The sequence below is a fragment of the Panicum virgatum genome, chromosome 3N (assembly GCF_016808335.1).
Source record: "Panicum virgatum strain AP13 chromosome 3N, P.virgatum_v5, whole genome shotgun sequence".
NCBI lineage: Eukaryota > Viridiplantae > Streptophyta > Magnoliopsida > Poales > Poaceae > Panicum > Panicum virgatum.
The window spans coordinates 1,299,097-1,316,625 of record NC_053147.1 but is presented as its reverse complement, the minus strand read 5'-3'; the positions used below and the strand labels follow the sequence as shown (position 1 = coordinate 1,316,625).

Here is a 17,529-nt window from a genome sequence, read left to right as displayed (position 1 = left end):
CCGGTGGGAACCGGTCCGGTTTGATCGGTTACCGGTCCGGCCCGGTTCCGGTTTGGGCCGGTACCAAACCAGCCCAAATTCAAAATTCAAATTTGAATTCAAAAAAATTAAAAATTCTCAAAAAAATCCTAAAAATACTTCAAGGTGCGACGAATCTAATGGTGTCAAATTTTCTCAAAAATTCATTCATTTAGTATAGTTTGCGGGGATTTAAAGTTAAACAAAAAAACGTGCATAAAAAAATATACAAATACAATGTAAAAGTAGTACAAAAGAGGGTTGGAGGGTTCATTTAGGCTAAAATATGTTATACAAACATTTATTTAGTATACTTTGTGGGCATTTTAATTTAAACCAAAAAAGAAAAAAATCAATTTGGCCGGTTACCAGTCAAACCGACCGGTAAACCGGCCAAACCGGCTGGTAAACCGGTACAACCGACCAGTATACCGGTCCGAACCGGTTGAACGGCGAAATTTGAATTCAATTTTGAATTCCACCGGTTCCGACCAGTAACCGGCCAAACCGGACCGGTATACCGGTACCGGAGCGCGGCGGTTTGGCCGGACCGGTCGGAAATTAAAACCCTGGTTCCATCTCGGCCGGCATGGCGAAGCGGCAGAGCGGGCAGAGGCGGCTGGCCGCGAGCCAGCGGAGGATGCAGTGCCCGTGGAAGCCGTGCGAGCACGGCAGCGTCCTGACCGTGTCGCCCGCCGCGTAGCCCTCGAGGCACGCCGCGCACTCCTTGTGACGGAACCGCCAAATTAAAACTCTAATTAAGTGTAATGGTCATCATTTGAACACCTCGGGCTCATTAGCTTAACGGCTTAATTTGGCGATTCTTTCTCAACCCACGTCCAGATCGAAACATCACCGATAGTCCCACGCGAAGGTGGGCGCAGATGGTACAAGCACGACACATATTTGAAAATACCACAAATATACATACGATTCCACCTTAAGTTTTACAAACCCCGTTTGAAGACATCCATAGTTTATAAAACTTTACAATACCGAAATTAGAGTCCGAATAGAGGAAGGGCATACAACTACCAAAAGTGTAACCTCGGAAAGTCCCTAACTAAACATCTGGCTCCACAACCTCCCATCCCTCTACGTCCCGACGAATGAACTTGACGCAGCAGGGATAGAAGTCTACGTCTGTGCGTCCTAAAATAATTGTGGCAACAAACCCTGAGTATACTAATACTCAGCAAGGCTTACCCGACTAGTAGGTATAACTTAGCCCACATATCTAGAACATGCAAGGCTTTTGGCTGGTGGTTATCTTACAGAAAGCAGCGGCTAAAGTAATTTCTCACTTTCCTTATTTTAGACCAAGTTCTATATAAATTAACATAGTTTAATGTTTAAATAACCAAATCTAGAGCAAACATAGTAGAGCAATAAATAATAAAACATATGTTCTTCAACATAGGTATAACCATTATTCCATCACAACACTACGCTGCGACGCAGTGACCAAGGTGCTCATATCCGAGAGCGACTGACGGCGAATCGATTCGATTTAACCTTGCAAGGTGAACCTAACCGGTACGGCACGCGTATGCCCCGTCGGACCACCCGCACCAACCCTTCCCCTTCCCGCCTCGAACTACAGAACCGCCCCACCTACATATAGTCAGCCGAGCTCCACGAGAGACCACAAAAAATAAACATATGCATCCCGTTTCTCCGCGACTACTAGACTCGCCCTAAGGGGTGGTGATGAAGTTATGTACTTTCGAAGCGAGGCAGTACTAGGCTTACCGGTTTCGACTACCTCCTATTCCCGGCATGCAGTTAGTATAATTCAAACATGATCAGCAGGGCCAATAATGGCTCGGTCCTTAACCGACACAGGCGGAACTACACTTCTCCCGCCCGGTCTCAGATTCTACTCTTTCTTTTATTCCAAGACTTTCATCCGAAAATTAGTAACTCATATCTGGAAACATAAAACTATCATATATCTCGCGAGTAACCAAGAATTACTCGGCTTCTACCGAACCCTATCTAGCAAAGCATTTCTATCAACCTATACATACTAGTACAACTCAAGGACACCTAGGGTTCATGCAACTAGGGTTTCAAACAACTCATAAACGTAATGCATAAGTAATAAATACATATATATGTGTCTAGGGCTGGACGAAAAACTCGTAACTCGCTAGCTCGCTCGACTCGCTCGTTAATGGCTCGGCTCGAGCTCGACTCGTTTTATAATGAGCCAGCTCGTTTTATAACAAGCCAGCTCGTTTTATAACGAGCCAGCTCGAGCTGGCTCGCGAGCCGCTCGCGAGCCATAACGAGCCAGTTAATTATGAAGCCAGCAAATTTAAATGGGTGCATTGTTAAAGACAAAAAATTCTAATGACTCATATTTGAAGAAAATGAGTGCTGCAATGTTAAACAAATTTGATAAATATTTGGAAGAGAAGAACAATGTCATGGTTATTGCTACAATCCTTGACCCTAAGTTCAAAATGATATATATTCAATTCTATTTTAGTCAGCTTTATGACTCCTCAAGGTATGAACAAGAGGTTGCTTATATAAAAAATGAGTTAGAATAGTTGTATAAGAAGCAAGAATTGGAACAATACTGGAAAATGGGTAAGAAGAGCAGCATAAGAAGCAAGAATTGGAACGAGCCAAACGAGCTATAACGAGCCAAACGAGCCATACTCTGTGATGATGTGTGTTCATATTGTCTCTCTACATTAGCTCGCGAGCCAAACGAGCTAGCTCGAGCTCGCTAACGAGCCGAGCCGAGCTAGCCTGCTGGCTCGTTAGTATAACGAGCCGAGCCGAGCCAATATGTTAACGAGCCGAGCTATAACGAGCCGAGCCATAACGAGCCGAGCTGGCTTGATATCCAGCCCTATATGTGTCATAATTTAAATTAATAGGATGTGCACCGGGGCTTGCCTTCGGGTTGCTGCACAGAGCTGGGGTCAGGCGGGCCTTGGGCCGGGTTCTCACACCTCTCCTCCTGGGCTTGCGCCGGCTGCTCCTGCGGTGCCGCAATCACCTCAAATACGGCGCCCTCAGCTGCGGATGCTACATGTATGCATATGAAATAAATGAGTGCAGCTCAATGATGTAACTATTTTACTTCAATTGGAATGCCCTGCGGACTGTCCGCGCCCAAGTGGCGGACCGTCCGCCGTACCATTCTCCCAACCCAACAGAACCAATTACCTCTCTGGACAAACTTCAATCTATACGGCGGACTGTCCGCTCACCTACGCCAACCCACCAGAGACAACAACGTCTCTGGACCAATTTCTAATCCTACCGGCGGACTGTCCGGCCCCCCCTCGGCGGACCGTCCACAGTTCACTTATCCAATCCACCAGAGATGGCAACGTCTCTGGACAAAATTCTAGACTCTACGGCGGACTGTCCGCCCTCCAATAGCGGACCGTCCGCAGCTCAATCCTGCGAACCCCACCCGAGACATCGTCTCTGGACAAATTTCAAGTTTCAACGGCGGACCGTCCGCTCTCCAATAGCGGACCGTCCGCAGTTCAGTTCTGCTAAATCAACATAGACAACATCGTCTCTGGACGAAATCTAATCTGACCGGCGGACTGTCCGGACCTCCCAGGCGGACCGTCCGCGATACATAACTTTTAACACCGCGCCACAGGCGGCAGCAAGTGCGGCGGCGACGGCGGCGGCCGTTCTCCGGCGCCGGCGACGCACCACGGAAGGGGAAAAAGACCGGGGAGCACAAGGAACTCACCACGAATCCATTCCCACGGTCGGTTCGGGCGGAGGATGACCGGAGAAGCGGATCGACGGTGGAGCAATGCTTCAAGCACCTCCCATGGTGACCGGCGTTGGCGGGGGTGATTCTGGCCGTAAGAAGCCGGTCTGGGGGTTGGGGAAGGTGGAGGAGGTGCCGAGGAAGGTTCTTGCGCAAGGAATCGAAGTGTGGTGGCCAGAGGAGAGAGATCGACGGAAGGGGGCGAGCGCACGAGCTCCGCTCGGCTCTGGTCGAAGTGAGGAGGAAGAGGAGGAATGACAAGCGGGTCCCACATCTATCCAGATAAATATCTGGGCGTTGCCTGGGTGGACCGTCCGCCGACTCCGAGCGGACTGTCGGCGAGGCAGGTGTTACACTCCTCCTCCTCCCCAGGGGCCCCGCCCTCGCCCACCATGGTCTCCGGCAGAGCAGCCATGGCATCGCCCGACGCCGGGACGCCGACGAACCCGCTGTCCGCTCCGACGCCGCCTGCCCCCGGGAACTCGCCCCCCAACCGCACGTTCCCCCCGGGAGCGCGGGCCTGCCGGCGGGACAGACCTGAACGGCGCCAGTCGAAGGAAACGTGCAAACATGTTGGCGAACTCCTCCGTGTTCCTGGCCTCCATCGGCGACGCCAGCCGCGGCAGCAGCTCAGGGTCCGCGTGAGGCTCTTGGGCGGCCATCGTGGAAACGTTGACGTGGCTGCCGTCGCCGGCCATCTTTACGAAGAAAAGCTAGCACGCGGAGACGAGGAACAAATCGCGCGCGCTCGCAGCGCAGGTATTAGTAGATGGCAAGTCCGGTTCCGAGTCCGGCTCGGCAGCAGCCAGCGGGGGGCGTCGCGGTTCTACTTCGGACGATCATCACAGTGCGTTCCTTTTTTTTTTGAACAGATCACAGTGCATTCCTAGAGACATGCATGGAAGATGAACAAAAAAGGATAATAAAAAAAAGGTAATCCGCCGGTCCATTGTATTCTCAATCACCAGAAAAGAGGACAGATTTGGGGTTGTGAAATCATTCAATGGGTGGCTTCACAGACCCTACACTTATTATTTCCTTATTGAAAGTATGGTCTATAACATACAAGTTGTACACTGCACAGGCCAAAAATTTCATGCCTGTTCTAAGCGGACATCCTCCAGAAAGAACGCACGATCTTCACAGTGACCAAGGGGGAACCCCAATATTAACCAGCCTATTACTGAAACGGAATGTCGCTCTGAACAGTTGTTCAAGAGATCTTACATTGCTCAGCCCATATGAGAATCGGATGACGACGGTCTCACTCTTTGCTTTGAACACGTGTGCTCTCAGATACTGCTGTGGCTTTTACCGCACCAGCAAAACTGCACATCTTGTTCAGGGCACTCAGGTAAGCTCTGACGCTGGACACAACAACGTCCATTGATGCCCCACTCCCACTGCAGTCAACAAGCATGATGGAGATGAGCTAACGAATAGCAGAGTGCGTAAAACTAAGGAAAACGAATTGGGAAGGGCTGTAACCTGAAGGAGCGATTGAAGGAGTGACCAGTCAAGGCATGCTTGGAGTTGTTGCTCACGTCTCCAGTGACAACCACTCGAGTTGTTGCGATTGCGTCAATGCCTTCTGTGACTGAGGTCATACCATATTCTCGAAGAACAGTTGGAATCTGCAGATTGCAAGTCCTGTTAGATTTCTCTTGATCTCGATAAAGCAATAGCCGGTGAGAAAATAATTGAGTCGATGCATTAGGTCCGATCCTGGCTGCACCAGTTAGTCCATTTGCGTTTCTCTACTCCAGACTAATAGGAGACAAGGGCAATAAAGTCAAAAAAATGTGGCAGTAACAAACCTGGATAATTTGGTCAACAGCTTTATAAGCTGCATCGACCGGACCTGTTCCAACAGAACATGCTATTTTCTCCTCGCCATCTGGTCCTATCAGTTTCACAGTTGCTGTAGACAAACCAAGTGTTCCACATGTTGCCTGCAAAGGGGGTGTGAACAGCATTTCAAGCTTAGCATACCATGTTCCTATTAACCAAAGCTTAGCCAACTGCAGCTCAATTATACCTGTACATCAGCAAGGGACCAAATAACTTTAGGCTGGAATATCTCATCTGACAATAATGCTTCTATGTCCTCATCAGTTACACGCTACAAAGGGTGAACTAACTGGTGAGTTCCCATGCATAGTGCTGTATGAAGTGCAGCTACATATTATAATAACAATTTGATAAACATAGAGCATGCCCTCCAAGGAAATGTAACAAATCAATAATAAATGTGGGATATTATGGTGAGATGGCAAAAACAAAAGGTGGAAGTTATTAATCAATGCATGCAGTGTTTAGAAAGATAATAAAAAAAAGGATGGGAAGTGTCACATTAGCAATAGAGCAAGTACTTCAAGAAAGACTCACCTTTTTCTTCTCTGCAACCTCTTTGTAGCGTTTAAAGAAGTCCTCGAATTCCTTGTCACTGATTTCATATCCAAGCTACAAGATGAACGAGGATGTCATCGGTAACAATGGTAACTGAAATAGAAGAACTCTAGTTGTGACTAGAAAAACAAAGAAAATGTCTAAGTTGTACCTCCACTAGCTTAGATCTCACAGCATGCCTTCCACTGAAAAACGAGAAAAAAAAACATTACTATGGACACGATTATCAAATTTGACTTAATTTTACCGATGTATGACTGCATAATTGCATTTGAGCACAAAATATCGAATTCAGCTAACCTAGAAGTGTATGGAAATGTATAGACCCAACAGTCCTAGAAGCATGAACATGATTAAACAAAATAACGAAGACTAAATATTTGATTAAAAAGTTCTTCCATGTCAAGCAATCAAGGTCCAGTTGAAGAATATAGCATGGCATAGCATAATGATATAGTTATAGAATATAGGTCATGGCTGTAGTGTAATGCTTTACATCATACCCTACTACCATATTTTTGAAACACTTACTGTACTCATGACATAACACATATTTATAGTAGCCATAGTATATAAGCATTCAAGATGTAAGCAATTGGGGGCTCTTAATAGGAGGCTAAAAGCATGACCACCAAATCAGTAAAAAGTACAAGTTGATGAGAGAAATCTACTGGAGGAACATCGCAACAGAATATTTCGAGAAGGTGAGCTAAAGAGGGAAAGGCATGTTGCATGATACCTGAGTTTCCCGAGAACAATACCAAATTCATTTGCACGTGTTAAACCAATATCGTCAGGTGATATTATTTCATAAGTTCCTTTATATTTAAGCATCCCATCCTACAAAAAAAAACAGAAGGAAATTGACATGAAGAACCATTGAAGTCTATAACCAACACAATTTATGAAAGTAGTTCAATCATACATTAATCAGATCACCAGCTACGAAAACCATATATCTCAGGTTCAGAGTAATGACGCAAGGTGACGCCAAGACTGATCCATCAGAATGGTGAAAATAATGATTTATGGCGAACAACTACTGATGAACAGTGAACTGTAAAGGAGCAACCCTATGGATTAAAAGCAACCAACCCACCACTAATACAATGACAAAACATAAGTTGATGTAGTACTGCAATTATGTTTACCTGATGAATTCCACTTTCATGAGCAAAGGCATTGGCACCAACAATAGCTTTGTGTGGTTGTACGTGAAGTCCACTGTGCTCTTGTACCTAAAATAATTTGACCATTTGTGTCAGAAATTTCAGTCATCTGGAAACTGTAAAAGAGACCAAAAGGAAAATAAACAAGACAAGAAACAATTTTTGTACCATTTTGCTCGTCAAAGTAATATGTTGGGAATTGATTCCAGTATATAGACCATCTAAGAGTTCCGGACGACATTTAATTGCCATGACAACCTGAAAATGAGGCCAGAATATATTAGGCATGCACAAATACCCTATCAGACAAATTCATATTCCTTTTCAAAACCTATCAGACTATTCTGTAAGGTATTTCAGAACACAATATGACTAGCACATGAGCTCACCTCCTCCAAAGAAGCATTTCCGGCTCTTTCACCAATACCATTAATAGTCACCTCTAACTGACGTGCTCCTGCACGAGCACCCTAAAGTTAAGTCAAATTAGTAACCTGGGCTAAGATTTATGCCAATGATAATAAATCATATAAAATAGAAATAAATAAGGAAAAGGTAGTACCGCTAATGTGTTTGCGGTTGCAAGACCAAGGTCATTCTGGCAATGGGTGGAAATGATAGCATTTTCAATTCCAGGAGTGTTTGCCTTTATGTCAGCAATTAAGTTCCCAAATTCATATGGAAGGTTGTATCCAACAGTGTCTGGGATATTCAGAGTTGTAGCTCCAGCTTTTATGACCTCCCCTAATATATGATACAGAAACTCTCTATTCGACCTGGATGGCAAAGCAAAATATATTATGTCACAGCCTTATGCACACCAGGAAAAGTATCCTTTGTTTGTAACTACTACTATAAAAAAAAAAAAAGTGGGTATCCCAGCATGAGCTTACTGTTGTGTTCCTTTTGCACCAGAAAATTGGTAGGCACCAACTATTACCCTGTTTTGGTTTGCTATAAAGTTGCTTCCCAAATGTAGATAGCACCCACCATCATTTTTCCCACCAACTTATTTGCAAGCTAGAAGAAGCTCGGAATTTAACAATTATCGATCACTTTGCCTCATAATCAACTCTGTTCCATTAAAATTGGGGCCCTTTGCTGTATAAGTGCACACCAGACTACTGGTTGATTTGAGAACTTAAATCAGATTCAGACCAGATTAAAGTTTCAGGTACCAAAATTTGGGCCTTATTTCTTAGCTACGACTCAATAAATGAAATGAGGTAGACGATCGACAAAATTTACAACTATTATTGTTTTTCTAGTGACAATAGTAATACCTTCCAGCATCCTCAGGGCTGAATTCGACATCAGAGCATCCCAGGCTGCGGGCGTACGCCACCATCTCCCTGGCAATGGCCACCACCTGCTCGGGCGTCTTCCTGAGCTTGTGCTGCATGTGGATCTCGCTGGTGGCGATGAAGGTGTGAATCCTCGGCCGGCGCGCGTGCCTGACGGCCTCCCATGCGGCGTCGATGTCCTTCTTGTTGCACCGCGAGAGGCCGCAGATGACGGGCACGTGGCCGTCCTCCCCGACGGGCGCGTTCCCGACCTCGATGGCGATGGAGCGCACGGCGTCGAGGTCGTCGGGGGAGGAGGCCGGGAAGCCGGCCTCGATGATGTCGACGCCGAGGCGGGCGAGCTGGCGGGCCACGACGAGCTTCTCGGCGCTGGTCATGGTAGCGCCGGGGGACTGCTCGCCGTCGCGGAGCGTGGTGTCGAAGATGCGGACGTAGTTGGGGTCGTCGATGCGGTTGGGGACGTACTCGGGCCGCCGCCGCGGCGGCTGCTGCTGAGACGCCCGGACGGGGTAGGCCAGCGCGCGGAGGCGGCGCGCGCTGGGGCTCGCTCTGACGGCGACGGCGGAGAGGTCATGGGCGAATCGGGGGGCGGCGGCGCGGGTTGTGGCTGGGGCAGGGGGTGGCAAGCGGTTGGCGATGGGAGCGGGGGTTTTGGTGGCGGAGTAGCAGGGTTTAGCGGAGGAGGAGAGGATGGAGGAGGCCATGGTCGTCGGGGTGAGCTCAGGGTCTCGCTCGTCGGCGGACTTGGGGGGCGCACGGGGGTTTAGGGGACGGTGGCGGCGACTTTGGCTTAATTATAGCGAAGGGAACCAGCGAAACGGGTCCCGGAAAGGGAGAGGAGTCCAACAAGCGTGCTTTGTTTGGTTCGCGCTACGATTTTAATGTGTTAATAAATAGTGATATTTTGATCGCTAATTATAATGATATATAAAGTCAGTTTATAAAACTAACTCTAGAACCTTGTACTAGTGACTCTAAAGAATCTAATAAGATTTTTGACCGCACGATTAGAGGATGGTACTGTAGTATCACTGTAGTCAATTATTGATTAATCACCGTCATTAGATTCGTCGCGAAAAATTACATCTATTTCTAAAAAAAATTTACAAATAAATTTCATTTAGTACTTCATGCATGTGAATTTTTTTTTTTTGAAAAATGTGAACACTAGTTTTAAAGAATGCAAAATAAAACCAAGGCGGAGGAGAGCCGGTGGATGAGTCAGCTATCCTCATCTGGACGGGTGAGGTTTCGTAGCCGGCACGGAGGCAGCTCAGCTCGCCGGGCTGACTTGAGCTTGAGGAGGTGACCTTTGAGCATGCGAGGCCCGTGGTGGTGACTGGCGAGTGGTGAGTGCGTCTTGTTTGTAGTCTAGTGCAATAAACTTTGCCCAGTCAGCCTGGCCCGCAAGATTCTAGGCCAACAACCACATTCATGTATTAGCTTTGTTTGGGCCTTCTTTAGATTTCAAAACGCAAAACGCAAAATTTTTATAAATCACTTGCATAGTGTATTAAATGTAGTCAAAAAATAAATCACATTACACAAATGAACTGTAAATCGCGAGACGAATCTAATGAATCTAATTATGATGTGATTAGACACTAAATTACTACATTAATGTTACAGTAAACATGCTCTAATGATGGATTAATTAGGCTCATTAGATTCGTCTCGTAGTTTACAGACGAGATCTGTAATTAGTTTTGTGATTTGTCTACATTTAATACTTCAAATATTGAAGATTCCCTTTCAAAAACGCAAAAATGCAAAATACAAAGTGATCTAAACACACCCTTAGCTCCCTTACGCTACGAGGGAATCTTATATGCATGAATTACTAAATGAAGTCTATTTGTAAAATATCTTTACGGATGAATGTAACTTTTTGCGATGAATCTAATAACAATAATTAATTTATAATTGGTTAAGTAAGTAATGCTATAGTGATTATCCTCTAATCATATGGTCAAAGATCTCATTGAATTTGTCTCGCGAAGTAGCGCATGGGTGTGGAATTAGTTTTATAAACTTTTTTATTTAATATATTTAATTAATGATCAAAGTTTGCTACAGTGCTAGCGCTACTAAAACAAACTGTGCCATTGCTTCTGTGGGGCTCGGATATGCTCGTTTATGAGATAACATCCACGTCAAGCCATTTTAAGTAAGCTGCAAGGATAGCAGCAATTTTCAAGTACTTTTAACTTTTCACCGCAATGTGCCGGCTGGGCATGGTTTTCACCGTGACAGTTTGGTTAAGTTAGACAGAAAAGGGACACATTCAACTTATCCCAATAGATTGTATAGAACTCTCCCAATGCTATTTGACATGTTTGCCTTAATTTTCATCTCATCGGACTCTCATATTCACTAGCTTCTATATATGGCTCCTTCTGGTCATTAGGCTGAACTTGACCTTCGATATTTATTTGACTCAAAACATAGGAACACCGAAAAGTGAACCTAACATATGCATGCACTTTGAAAATCCCGCTAAAAATTAAGATCTTCCTTTGGTACCTCTTGAAGAGGGTGTTGTTAACAAAGAATAACATAGCTAAAAAGAATTGGGATGGTAGTCACAAATGTTACTTTTGTAATTGTAACGAAACGAATCCAACATCTTTTCTTTGATTGTCATCATGCCAAAATTCTTTGGAGAGTGGTGGCACTAGCCACAGGCTTACCTCCTCCTAGTTCAGTTGCGCATATGTCGTCTACCTGGTTGTTAGACATAGATGCTAAAACAGCTCAAACTTATCTTAGTGGGGGTTGCTGCCCTCTGTTGCGCAATTTGGCGCTGCTGGAATGACATTTATTTTAATAATGATAAATATACTTCTTTTATGCAGGCTTTATTTAGAGGGGCATACTAGTTGCGGTTCTGGGCGCTCTTGCTACAGGCAGGAACACAGGAGTTACTCCGATCTGTGAGCAAAAATTTAGAGACGACGGCGTTGGAGTTGTTTTCTAGATTTGGTTGGAAGTTTAATAGCAGACTGGGTTGCTAGTAGTCTTTTTTATTTGCTCCTTTGGTGTCAGTCGGTAGACTGATGTTTATGTAATAAGATCAAGATACTGGCTGTGTGCGGTTGTAGAGGCCGGAACGCAGTTTCCATTATCTAAAAAAAACAAATGCATGCACTGGGCAAGCTCGGCCCTTAACCATTGACCCAACAACAATGGCCTTGTTTGGTTTATTCCTAGAATAGGCTTGAATTGGGCCTATTGCTTCAGAAGTTTGCTTTGAGTTTTTTCGAGCCCAAACCCAACAATTGACAAGTCTAGTCATAACATCCGATTAGCATAAAAAAAATAATTGTGAATAATCTTCACTAAAATGCAGGATAAATGGTACCATATACACATGTATACACTGTTATTTTCCTCTATTAAACAACTACCATATATGCAAATGCATATTATCATATCATCTGAATGCTTCTACAACTTGTATATTCCAAGAAATGGGGCCATAACAGAACCTATCCATAGGCTTCCATCCCTTTCTTCCACCTCGCTAACCGACTTGAAAATCTTTTGGATAGCACCGTGAACACTAATTGCCTCCATTGTTTTCCCATCCTCATTCAACCTCAACGCTATAACCTGACGACCAAGCTGATTCAAGAGCCAGGAGGCACGTTGGACATGTCGCATCGGCAACTTTAGTATCAATCGCCTTAGCCAAGGGTAAGAAATCGACCACTCGGCGATCTTCCCTCTCTTCGCATGGAGGCCAACCCAGAACCCTCCTCTAGGGCTCATCTTGATGTTATCCGGAAACCAAGGTAGCTGGACAACTTCTTCAAGTGTTGAAGCTTTTGGTGTCTTGATCCAGTACCTTAGAATTTTGCCCGTTGTGGTTTCTGCAAGGAGCAAGTAATTGTCATCCGTACTCATAGCCAAGCCATTGGCAAAAGCTAGACCATCAACCAAGACTTCCACTTCATTGCTCTTTGGGTCATATTTCAACAACCTACCAGTGGTGTCACCGGATATAACAATGTTCAAAAACTCCCTGCAAATGAATTTTTAAGTAACCATGGTCAGCGAACATCTTATTAAAAATTTGACGCAAAATCATCAAATTGATTGATGGAAAAAACAGTGAACACATGAACTGAAGTTTGGTGGTGATCATGTACTCATACCTTCTCCGAAACCTGGTGCTGGTCTCGGTGAAGTAGATGGCTCCGGTTTCGTAGTCGATCTCGATGCCGTTGGCGAAGCTGAACGGGCGGCTCCCTTGCCACTCCGACGGTAGCAGCGGCCTGGACACGTTCTCCTCCAGGCCAACCACTCTCAGCCCATGGTATGCGTCCGCGACGTACAGCTCGCCTGTCTCGCTGTGGAACTTGAGGCCCAGTGGACGCCCGCACTCGTGCTCCCGGCCCGGGTCCTGCGAGCCTCTGCAGCTGTCCAACCTGCACTTGTTAAATTTCAGACATCATTGAGCTGCAGTGCTTTACCTGTTTGCCTATAATAATGAAGTGGTGGGACTAAGGGTGGTAATGATCATGATCCTGATGCTCTTTTCAGAATTCAACTTAGTTCTTATTATTTTTAGTTTGAATTATATATGATTAGAGTCCGGCTCCGACTCTTAAATTATTTAGACTAAAAATAAAGATCATTTACCACCCTGCCCCTAGATGGGACATGTACTTAATTAATTAGTTCTTTGTTTACATCTTGGATATGTCAGTCACAGTCTAACAGATGCTCATAATCAGCGCTCTCCTTTCGTTTTTTTTTTTTTGGAATAGATCATTTCACTTGTTTCTAGGCTTTCAACAAAAGAGTAATATTGAAAACAAATAGCATCAGAGGCTATATGGTTTCTCAGATTTGATCGAAAACTTTCGGCTTAGGATCATCACCCTCCGAGTCTGCAAAACCCTGAACCTGCCCAACTGAATTGCAAGATTTCATCGCTGTGCCAGAGGCAAATAGAAAAGAAAAAGAAAAGTAAGGAGGTATGATATGTTGTTGTCTGCTCCCAGGAATATACCGAGAACCTTTCAATCAATTTCAACCCCCCAACACTACTACAGATTCGGCATTTTGTCCCGGTTCCAAACTGGCTTTTGTCCCGATTTTGGAACCGGGACATGGACAAAATGTCCCTGACGCTAAATTTTTTTTTTCACCCCGCGGGATTCGATCCCAAGACCTCTAGCCTAGCGTATGGTTTCCTTGCCAACTCATCTAAGTAGTACATGTGACTCAGTATAGAATAACTTTCTTTTGAACTATCACGTGGAGGGGCCTTTTGTCCGAGTTGGTAACACCAACCGGGACAAAAGAGGCATTTTGTCCCGGGTGGAGCCACCAACCGGGACAAAAGAGTCACTCTTTAGTCCGGATTGGTGTTACTAGCCGGAAACCGTGAGTTTTTTCGGTCGTTTTCAGCAAGGAATATGGCACAATCAGTGTTATTATTATAGGCAACCTTTAATTTGAAGGCCCAACCAAAACCGTAGCTTTGAATATTTAAAGGCGGACCGTAACAGAGAGCAACCATAATGGATGGAGATGGGCAAACTTACAGTTCCGGCGACTGAAGAGTGGAGAGAGAGAGAGGGAGAGATGAGTTTTTCAGTCATTTTCAGCAGGGAAGATGGCACGATCAGTGTAATACGCACCATTAATTTGACGGCCCAACCGAAACCGTAGCTTTGCATATTTTGCAGCCGGAGCGCATCAGAGAGCTACCATGATGGATGGAGACGGGCAAAGGAACTTACAGCTCCGGCGCCGAGCAGGAGTGCTCCTCCCACCGCCGCTCCTCCGGGCGCCACCTGAGGACTCTCCCGTCCGACACGCCCGTGAACGGCCCCTCGCCGCCCTTGTCGAAGATGATGCTCTCCGGCCCCGCGGCGCCGTCGAGCGGGACCAGCTCGAGGTCGCCGTCCCCTATCTCCAGCAGCCGCACGTCGCTGCGCGAGTCGAGCGACGACAGGAGGGCCGCGGCCGCGACGAGCACGGCCAGCAGCAGCACCTCCGTCCGCATCGCGACTAGCTGGAGAAGAAGAAGACGCTGATGATGCTGAAGAGGAAGGTAAGGCAGCAGGCAGCACCGCAGCAGAGTAAATTTCGGAGCACTGTGCAACGGTGCTGCTGCCTGCTGCAGATTTGTTGTAGGTGAGCTACCGCTACCGGTGCGCCACTGCTTGGCTTGACGAGCATGCCGGTCTCGCTCGAGCTATATAGATGAGCAGATGGGGCATGGGCGATGGGTGTCACTACCGGAAAACCCACATATGTCGAGTGCCAGGTTCTTTGCCGAGTGCAGAATCACGAGCACTCGGCAAAGCTACTATTTGTGACTTTTTTGCCGAGTGTTTTTCTGCCTTTGCCGAGTGTTGTCTCTGACACTCGGCAAAATAGGCGAGTCCGGTAGTGCGTGGAGCAGCCACTGACACGATGCCGGCGGGGGCGTTAATGCTCGTGGCTCCCTGGCTAGCATCCTATCCACCACGATCACCGGGAGGGAGCGGCCGTGTGTCCCGGCCGGCCAACGGCGGTCGTACTGACCACTGAGCTCGTACATGTTCTGTTGCTGTCTCGCCGTTGCAACTGCATGATGCTACTCGTAACTTGAATGCTGCCTAGCTACCATCTGCGTCCCTGTTCACGAGCCTTCCACACGTTTTAGCTGCGGGCCGACGGCTACATCGTCAGGCCGGCCGCCGGCACAGATTTCACGAGGAGAGCTTGCGTAGCCACCGCCAGTGTTCAAAATTTCGTAAATTCGCTGATTTCGGCCCTCTCCGAAATTTGAAAATTTCGGAAATAATAATTAAAATATATTTAAAAGTATTTTAAAAATAGTCTAAAAATGAATTTCGGCCGAAATTTCGCGAAATTCGCTGATTTCGGCCATGTCCGAAATTTTTTCTCAAACGAATTTCAAAACCCTGGCCACTGCTGGGTATGCAGAAACTTGGCGAATAGTAGTACGTGCGCAGCGCATCTAGAATTCTGAATGTTCAGAGTTCAGACGGCAACCATGACGACCCTGCTGATCGCAGCAGCAGGAGGATGAGCATCGCTGGTTTGGATTGTGTGTGGTCTGGTCTTCTTCTTTTCCATAGGCGTACTGTGACCGTGCGCGGAGACAAAAAGGATAGGATTGCTGTGTTTGGTTGCACGCGAGTGGAGCCATCGCAATACTGTGCCCTGATCGTTGACACGACAGCCACCACATACCTTTGCCATGACCTTTGAGTACGAGATAGAAAGAGGTAGTCAATTCACTCATACTTAACGCGGGATGATTGAGTAGTAGTAGCTCTTTTGCTTCTCTCTACCCCTCTTAGGTTGTTTTATGTTTGATGTAAATCACAGCCGCGTGCTCTAGTATGTTGTGTGAGTGCTAGTCGCTCCATATCGTTGTAAGAAACTATGTTTTTCATCATCCTCTTAATACAATGAAACACAGTTCTCCTGCGTTTTCGAGAAAAAAATATTTTGTTCGGTCGTGCCCACCAAGATTCAAACTAGAGATCTTTGATCCAGATGCCAAATTAAGTTGAATGCACCAACTAATTCAACATAAAAGTTTGAACTGATGAGGAGAAATAGACAATTCAGTTGTAATTAGACCAGAACCAGAGCAAGCAACTTTTACGGCAGTTTTGTCTAAAAATAAAGGCACGATAGAGCACAACGGGTGTTGCACCAACCGTCCTGCTCTCACATTCCAATCAATTCAAAGACGCAGTTAGAGAACTGTTCCTCTTCATCAGACTATAAGCAGCGCCGGGCAGGGGAGCACAGCAGATCGAAAGAAAAATTCAGGTGATGGAGAAAATATAATCACACTTACAACTCCGGCGCGCAGGAAGACGAGCGCTCGACCCAGCGGCGCTCGGTGGGCAGCCACCTGAGGACCCGCCCGTCCGACACGCCCGCGTACGGGCCGCCGCCGGCGCCGTCGAACGCCACGCTCTCGGGCCCCGCGGCGCCGCCGTCCACGGGGATCAGCTCGAGCCTGCCGCCGTCGCCGCCACGTATCTCCAGCACAGCCACGTCGCCGTCGTCGCGCCCGCGGTGCGAGTCGAGGGGCAGGAACGCCGCCGCCGCCGCCGCGACGGCGGCCGCGAGCACCGTGAGCCCGATCGTCCTCATGGGTCGGTCGACGGATCGAGCGCGCGTGCCGGCGACGACGTGCCGCGTGCTATGTGCGCCTCCTGGCATCCACAAAAAGTGGATGAAGGCCAAGGTTTTGGAGAGCAAAACATGGAGCGGAACGGGGCCGGGGTACTAGGCGACGACGTCGTCGTGGTCGGCTCAATGTCTCTTTTCCTGTGGATTTGGCAAGTTGGGCGAGCTCGGACAATTGGCCCTTGTTTAGTTGCAATTTTTTTTTAGAATTTCGATACTGTAGCATTTTTATTTGTATTTGGTAATTATTATCTGATTATGGGTTAACTAGGCTCAAAAAATTCATCTCGCAAATTACAGACAAACTGTATAATTAGTTATTTTGTTTAGCTACATTTAATACTTTATACATGCGTTCAAAGATTCGATGTAACGGGAAATTTTGTAAAGTTTTGGAATTTTGGATGCAACTAAAGAAGGACTTGGTGCAGTTCGGTGGCGGCGCAGGTGATGTTTCTCCCGGAAATTGAGGGCACAAAGCACCAGGTTTGCTTTTTTTTTTGAGATTACACGGTACAACTCAGACACTCACAACGCACGCACACTCATACCCCTATGAACACACGTACGCAAACTCTACCCCTATGAGTATCTTCGAAGACTGAGACGGCAAATTCTCGAGATTGACGAAGTCACCACTAGCGCCTCATTGTCGACGGAACGTCGCCTACCACTGAATGCACAACGCTATTAAATT

At 46.5% G+C, this 17,529-nt stretch overlaps 3 protein-coding genes across 6 annotated transcripts; all 3 read right to left on the bottom strand.

Moving 5' to 3' along the window:
* Positions 1–579: 579 nt before the first annotated feature.
* Positions 580–4,473, bottom strand: LOC120666745 (RING-H2 finger protein ATL80-like). The gene is made up of 2 exons (XM_039946665.1): positions 4,270–4,473; positions 580–744 (listed from the first exon to the last, which is right to left on the bottom strand). Exons 1-2 carry the CDS (start codon positions 4,471–4,473, stop codon positions 580–582), a joined length of 369 nt encoding a protein of 122 aa, XP_039802599.1.
* Positions 4,474–4,699: 226 nt separating this feature from the next.
* On the bottom strand, positions 4,700–9,446 carry LOC120663532 (2-isopropylmalate synthase A-like). The gene is made up of 12 exons (XM_039942382.1): positions 8,637–9,446; positions 7,916–8,129; positions 7,743–7,823; positions 7,522–7,611; positions 7,336–7,422; positions 6,924–7,024; positions 6,336–6,369; positions 6,164–6,238; positions 5,814–5,897; positions 5,593–5,727; positions 5,264–5,409; positions 4,700–5,178 (listed from the first exon to the last, which is right to left on the bottom strand). Exons 1-12 carry the CDS (start codon positions 9,359–9,361, stop codon positions 5,040–5,042), a joined length of 1,911 nt encoding a protein of 636 aa, XP_039798316.1. The 5' UTR covers positions 9,362–9,446; the 3' UTR covers positions 4,700–5,039.
* A 2,515-nt stretch (positions 9,447–11,961) lies between these two features.
* Positions 11,962–16,947, bottom strand: LOC120663531 (protein STRICTOSIDINE SYNTHASE-LIKE 10-like). Of its 4 annotated transcripts, none has more exons than XM_039942380.1 (4): positions 16,495–16,947; positions 12,815–13,087; positions 12,644–12,681; positions 11,962–12,529 (listed from the first exon to the last, which is right to left on the bottom strand). In XM_039942380.1, exons 1-4 carry the CDS (start codon positions 16,863–16,865, stop codon positions 12,105–12,107), a joined length of 1,107 nt encoding a protein of 368 aa, XP_039798314.1. In that variant the 5' UTR covers positions 16,866–16,947; the 3' UTR covers positions 11,962–12,104. The 4 variants fall into 4 exon arrangements, with proteins under 4 accessions (XP_039798314.1, XP_039798315.1, XP_039798312.1 ...); XM_039942381.1 differs by lacking the exon at positions 16,495–16,947 and adding an exon at positions 14,411–15,006; XM_039942378.1 differs by having other exon boundaries at positions 11,962–12,681; positions 16,495–16,946.
* Positions 16,948–17,529: the final 582 nt, after the last annotated feature.

Bases quoted from the DNA above. Each gene is read 5' to 3' on its own strand.
- LOC120666745 (XM_039946665.1), bottom strand. From the start codon at position 4,473: ATGGCCGGCGACGGCAGCCACGTCAACGTTTCCACGATGGCCGCCCAA. The intron at 745-4,269 runs GTTGGGGGGCGA...TTCCGTCACAAG, and splicing joins GCTCCCGGGGGGAACGTGCG to GAGTGCGCGGCGTGCCTCGA.
- LOC120663532 (XM_039942382.1), bottom strand. From the start codon at position 9,361: ATGGCCTCCTCCATCCTCTCCTCCTCCGCTAAACCCTGCTACTCCGCC. The intron at 7,824-7,915 runs GTACTACCTTTT...ACTTAACTTTAG, and splicing joins CAACCGCAAACACATTAGCG to GGTGCTCGTGCAGGAGCACG. The intron at 6,239-6,335 runs GTACAACTTAGA...TTCATCTTGTAG, and splicing joins TGAGATCTAAGCTAGTGGAG to CTTGGATATGAAATCAGTGA.
- LOC120663531 (XM_039942378.1), bottom strand. From the start codon at position 16,865: ATGCCAGGAGGCGCACATAGCACGCGGCACGTCGTCGCCGGCACGCGC. The intron at 13,088-16,494 runs GTAAGTGTGATT...TAACAAGTGCAG, and splicing joins TCTTCCTGCGCGCCGGAGTT to GTTGGACAGCTGCAGAGGCT. The intron at 12,682-12,814 runs GTATGAGTACAT...ATTCATTTGCAG, and splicing joins AGCACCAGGTTTCGGAGAAG to GGAGTTTTTGAACATTGTTA.